The following is a 6,000-nucleotide window of genomic DNA, read 5'->3' as shown; positions in this document are numbered from 1 at the left end:
TGTTGTGAGAGCAGGTGAAGCGTAGTGTTTTCAACCAGGCTGCTCTTGGAGATTTTGGGTTCAAAGTGAGACAAGGCGCAACAGATGTTGGGGGTTCAAACCCACGAGGATTGAAACCGAGAAAACATTATTTGCATGCACTCTTGCAAAGTGAAATCAAAACCTGTGCTGCCAACTCCTTAGATTTTATCGCAGGTCTACAGCTGCTCTTCCTCCTGCCAGGGGCTGGGGGGCAGATGAGGAGCCACCAGTAGGGGAGGATTCTGTGACAGTACGGAAAATAGTTGGGAGGGGTGGATCATGGAGGCATGTTGTTTATGCCACTGGCTACTGCTCTGAGATTCTTGAAGTTGCCCAAGCTACCTAGAGCCTTATGGGGAGATGTAGGTGCATGGTAGAGCTGGTCAGAAAAGAGAATTTCTATGCAGCAGGAAATTCCAACATTGAATTAGCTTTTGTTCTAAATGGGAACAAAAAGTAGAAATTTTCAGCTTGGAACCATCAAAACACTTCATTTTGATAATGTTGAAATATTAGACTATAATACAAAGCATTATAAATATAAAATATAATCTAATATTAAAATATAATATAAAAGTTGAACCAAATTCAAATGCAACGATAAAGTCAGAATGAATTGTTTTGACTTTCTTCCCTTGAAAATGAAGTTGAAATTGACGTGTTCCCTTGAAATATTTAGATTTCAACAAAACTACATTTTCCAGTAGAAAACGATTCTGTCAAAAGAGTTTGTCAGCCATCCCTAGGGTAGGTTATTTCGAGCCATTCCTTTTGCACTTTGCATTTTATAGCCATAGTGGAACAAATCTTTATAAAACCTTATTCATTATTTGATCCCTGCATAAAAATGTGTGTTATAGTGGTAGTGTTGTAGCCATCTTGGTCTCAGGAGAGACAAGGTACATGGGTCCAATATCTTTTACTGGACCAGGTTCTGCTGATGAAAGAGACAAACTTTCAAGCCTACACAGAACTCTTCTTCAGGATACGTTATGACAGAGGCATCCTCGAGCAGCACATTTCACATGGCAAGGATTCCTAGCCACTAGTGGGGATAGTAGGAGTGCTCTCCCCATGCACAGAGCATGCCCAGCCTTTCACTAATGTGCATCATTCCACCAGCACACAACCTCCTGCACAATTAAAGGGACCTTGCACTGAGCATCTCCTACTGGGGATACAGGCACCTTCTGCTCATTTACACTAGCTGGTAAGACATACAGAAATTATTTTTTTCCTTTATAATTTCTTCCCTTTGAAGATGAAAATTGCTGTCTAAATGTAAGCATTATTCCCCTTTATTGATCTCCCCCCCCACATATAGCCTCCATTAAGTGGGTTGCCTGCTGGAGCCCAGAAAGGGTTAATGCAGCAGTGGAGAGGTTTGGGGTGACGTCGTGCTTCTGGATGCCTGAGAAGTCTCTTGAAGGTAGTTCCCCTCTGGTGATGATGGGAGTGAGCAGAGGTCTGAAATCCGAGATGCCTCGCAGCCTGGACTTGGTGAGGTCCCAGTAAAAGCAGCTCGCTTGCTATCCCACTCCCTGAGCAGTCACTCCGTTGCATTGGCCTGGGCAGCATGGAGCTAGCCCCCTGGACTCACATAGGACTCACACTCCTCCAGCTCCTTTTCATCTCCTGCTTGCCAAGAGGTACTGTAAGTAAGTGAGTGCATTCTATACATGGCTGAATGTTTCCCTTCCCTTTATTGTGGTCAGGGGGCTTTGATTTCTTGCTGCTGTCCTGAGAAGCGGAGAGATCTGAAGGGATGTTAATAATAGAAGGGGCTGATTTATTTATTTATTTTTTGCTGGCACCAGGGAGAAACATCCAGGATAATTTCCCGAGACATTTAACAGACTTAAAAGGGAAACAACTGGCTGGATTTATTGGCCAATGGCCATCAAGAGAAGGGGCTGCAATCACTTCACTTACTTATTGCTTTATTTTCTTAACACACCGCGCTAAGGAAATAATGATAAAAGGGGCATTTAAGTCTACGATTTGTAAAGTGTAATTTGTTTGTCTTGGCAACAGACAGACTTTCCTCTCCAGCTCCAACACCAAGGGGGAAAAAAAAAACAAAAAACAAGAGAGAAAGAAGGAAAACAAAAGCCACACATTGTTTCCGACCTGAGCTTTAGTTCTGCCAATATTAGTGTTTCAAAGGGGAAACCTTGTTAAAGCTGAATGATCTTTTTATAGCAAATTCTTATGCCACTTTCTGCTGAACCAGCATACTCAGTTCCCTCTTGATAAGGTTAACAATGAGCATTTCGATAGAAGCACACATTTACTATGATTATTCCTAAGAATGTGCATTGTTTACACGTGAATGCGGCTCTAGCTACTTATAAACATTGGCTCCTAATGTCAGCTCTTCGTGCTGCTCTGTGAGGAGTGTAACTCGTTAGAAGCCAGCAGAGGACTCAGAGGTAAGGTGCCTCTAAATCAGTGTTTCTCAACAACCAATCTGTGGACCAGTGCCTGTCCCTGAGAGATCCCTGACATAGTTTAGGAAGGCAGCATGTTTGTCCCTGGTATCAAAAAGTTAGAGAAACGCTGCTCACATTTCAGTTGCGAGAGACCCGTGATATCAGAATTCCCAGTAAGGTAAGTATCTCTTTAAAAAATAATGATGGTAAATATCAAGTAAACACTCCAATGATCCAGATAATGCAGCCTTCAACAGCTATAAATAACAGTATTCATGATAATGGCTCAGGGTCCTCCCCAGTCTCGGTGGGGAGAAGGGACATAAACAGAGTGGCTTCCCTCTGTCGCAGCTTTATTCTTGTCTCCCAGGTCCTGTGGTAGGTAGGCCCTGGGTGGAGGATGGGCATTTTCTATGAAGGTCATGTGCTTCCAAAATGTTAAGAAGGGGCTCCCTCCAAAAGGTTTGGACTCAGTGATACAAGTGAACATTGCCTGTATAAAATACTCTGCCTCCCATTCCACAAAACCCATTAATTCTTTCCTTTGCTTTCCCTCCCAAATGCATTAGCCCTTTGTCTCTAACCCTCAGCCCACAAGTTATCATGCTTCACTCTCCTCTCTACCTGACATGGCTCCCTTACCCAGTAGCTGTTCCTTACCCTAGCAGCAGTGATGGCAGGTGGGTCCATCCATCCCACAACCTCTGCTGGTGGCAAAAGAATAATCCCACAGTCTCTAGTTATGGGGTGGTTGTTCTAGTGGGTTGTTCTAGTCCAGGTGTCGGGCTGGGTCGTCAGTGGTGGATGAGTGCCTTTTTGGAACTGGAGGTGGGCAGGTCTCTCCTGACTGTTGAAGGCCTCAGAGGTGGGAGGAGGAGCAGGTCTTTCCCAGGCTGATGATGGTGGTGGAATGGGTTTTCCTTGGCTGGTGATTGGAGGAATGGACCTCCAGCTTCCCTGCTGGTACTAATTCTTCAGATGCTGGGAAGGTAGACACCAGCATGGCAAGAGGTGAGCTACAGTGGTTGTAGGACTCCCTCTCAATGCAGCAGCACCTTGGCCCTATCTCCTCTCCTGCTCCTCCTCTTTCACTGCTATGGCTGGTGGTGGGGAGGAGTGCAGGGACTATGTGGTGCTTCCCCGACATACACCTAGAGGAATTGATGGGGGATCCAAGAAGGGAGTTCCCCATACAGCAGGGTCACTCAGAAAAGATGGACCATTTTAAAGAGCAGAGCAGTCTTCACATTTTGGGGCAGGTTCAGAAACAATGGTTTGCCACCTCCCCACGGAAGTAACCAATTTCTGTCCATGATTATCACACCCTGCTGTACAGGGTTTGTGGGGATTTGGGGACAGGAGTGGGGGAAAATTTTGGGAATAAACCTGAAGTATAGCTGATTCATATTTCCTAAAAAGGGTGTGCGTATGTTGAGGTCCCCTAGTCTCTTGCTGCAGAAGTGGACCCCAAATGCATTCAAGATACATCCAGATATATAAACTGAGGTGACCCAGTCACTCAGATTGAATGCATTTTTAGACTCTTCACAAGGACAAAGGGCTAGAGACTTTCATTCTAAATGAAAGCTGGGATTATCTTTTATAGGACCCCAAGAGCCAGACCTGGTAACACGAGGCTTGCAGGATCCCCTGCCAGCTCATCAGTGCCCTGTACATTGTCCATCCATCAAACTCATGAGGACCCCCACCTTAATTCTGTCAGTGTCACTATTACTTTGGGTGCTGTCTCTTATGTGAGATGGAACCCCAACATTCCAAGTTTCCAGGGGCAGCAGCCACCAGGGGAGTCTTGCCATATGGATATATTAGAGGGAGATGGAGTCAGGGGCCATAAAAGCAATATAGAAGCTCTAGTTTAGGGAGAGAACCCCAAATCCATTGTGTAGAGTGGGGTAAATCCCACATCCCCATGGGAACAATTCAGCGGAAACTCTGGGATGGGAGCCTCATGGATTTTCCTGATATCTCTGGGTGTAATTGCAAGGAACATTATTTGTAAGCAAACCTGCTGAGGTGCTCAGGGTGATGGACAAGAATTCATAATAAAGACTAGAGACTAGTTCAGTCCAAAATCCTTTCTCCAAACACCCACAGATGCTGGGGCTGTTTGGAGATGGATTTGACCTTTGGGGCTTGCCCTTCTCTGTAGAATGGAATGCACCAACACCCTCCATACTTTGGGAAAGTTCAGCTCAGTATCCTAATAAAGATCTGAGCTTTGTGGGCTTGGGCTCTGTGTGCTGGTGGACTCTCCCTCCAGCTCAGGAAAGAAACAGTGTCCTGCCCAAGTCCATTTGAGGCCCTGGCCTCTCAGCACAGTTCCTTGATCAAACCCAAAAACTCAGAAGTAACACCAAACAAAGCAATTCCCCTGCCCAGCCTGGCCTGTAGTCCTCAGAGGCCTTTAGCCTTTCCTCTCAGTGGTGGAAGCAAGCTACACCTTTCACTTAAATCCCTTGCTAGCTCATGTGACAGACAGGTAGCCCTTAACCCTTTCCTGGTTGTTTTACCCAGTCACAGGCCCATCTCAAACAAATTCATGATAGCAAACTAACTATAGCAAGGTAATAATACCATCCGATACAAAACTACACAGGGGAAGCTGAGAGGGGGGCAGTGTTGGGGCAGACTGGCCCAGAGTGCTTTAGAGGCTGAAGGCATCCTGCTCATTCTGGTTTAGGGCCTGTATTTTGGCCTGACTGGTCAAAAACCTGCACTGATAAGGTGGGGTTTGAGGTTTCCAGGGCGAGGGGAGGATGTGGGTTGAAGAGGAAGGTGCTTGAGATGGGTCAGAATCTGAACAAGGTTTGCTGTGGTCTATACCTGTAGCCTAGTATTCTGGCCAGTGACCCAACCAGCCTGCCCTGAAGGGGAAGAGGGAATTTGGGTGGGCTCAGTATAAGGCAATGGGGAAGGGAGAAAGTTCTCAATATGGGGCAATAGTGGGTGTGATAAAAATTGCCTTTGGGGAAAAAAGGTGCTGTTGAAATGTGGGCAGCAAGGCACAGAGAGCTGCCACAGGGGCAAATATGAACCCCCTAGTGCCTGTCATGGCTGCCTGTAATTAGAGTTCCCAGAATGGCAGTAGAAATACTTGCTGGGATGAGGTAGCCTGTAGAACACTGCAGCATTTATTGTACAAGGAGGATTTGTAGGGCTGGTGTTGCCATGTTGGGATTAGAACTGGTACAACATCGGCTTTCTTGTGTAGGAAGACTGTGCTGGAAGTTCTGCTGACTACTCATGTGGTGTCACGTCAGCAATGAAGATCAAGCACCAGAAAAACCTAGAAATATTCTTGTTATGTGCTGTTCCTGCCATCATACCACCTAGATGGCCAGCTTCCAGCCCCGGCACATAGGAAGCTACTCTCAGACTTTTTCTAATAGCCTCACTTTTGCTAGTCTTTTACTTGGCCTTGTTTTTAGTTACATGGAGGTATTTTCAGAGTTGTTTTTTATGATGGGGTCAGGCAAGGTCATTCATATAGAGAGACAAACTTCAAAACCATATTGAAATTCCTGTT

The 6,000-nt window shown here is 45.7% G+C and overlaps 1 protein-coding gene across 4 annotated transcripts in view; it reads left to right on the top strand.

The window, feature by feature from the left end:
- Window positions 1-1,447: 1,447 nt before the first annotated feature.
- The window catches only part of PAMR1 (peptidase domain containing associated with muscle regeneration 1), a 68,942-nt gene continuing 64,389 nt past the window's right edge, over window positions 1,448-6,000 (top strand). For 2 of the 4 annotated variants that reach the window (XM_084629989.1, XM_084629987.1), the window contains exon 1: window positions 1,448-1,670. In XM_084629989.1, coding sequence (XP_084486115.1) covers window positions 1,598-1,670 — 73 coding nt within the window. In that variant the 5' untranslated portion in view covers window positions 1,448-1,597. Of the gene's footprint in view, window positions 1,680-6,000 lie in introns of all 4 variants that reach the window. The other 2 variants (XM_084629988.1, XM_084629986.1) reach the window with 1 other exon arrangement.

The sequence above is a fragment of the Lepidochelys olivacea genome (genome assembly GCF_965140295.1).
Source record: "Lepidochelys olivacea isolate rLepOli2 genome assembly, chromosome: 6".
Lineage (NCBI taxonomy): Eukaryota > Metazoa > Chordata > Testudines > Cheloniidae > Lepidochelys > Lepidochelys olivacea.
This window is presented reverse-complemented; position numbering and strand designations above follow the sequence as displayed.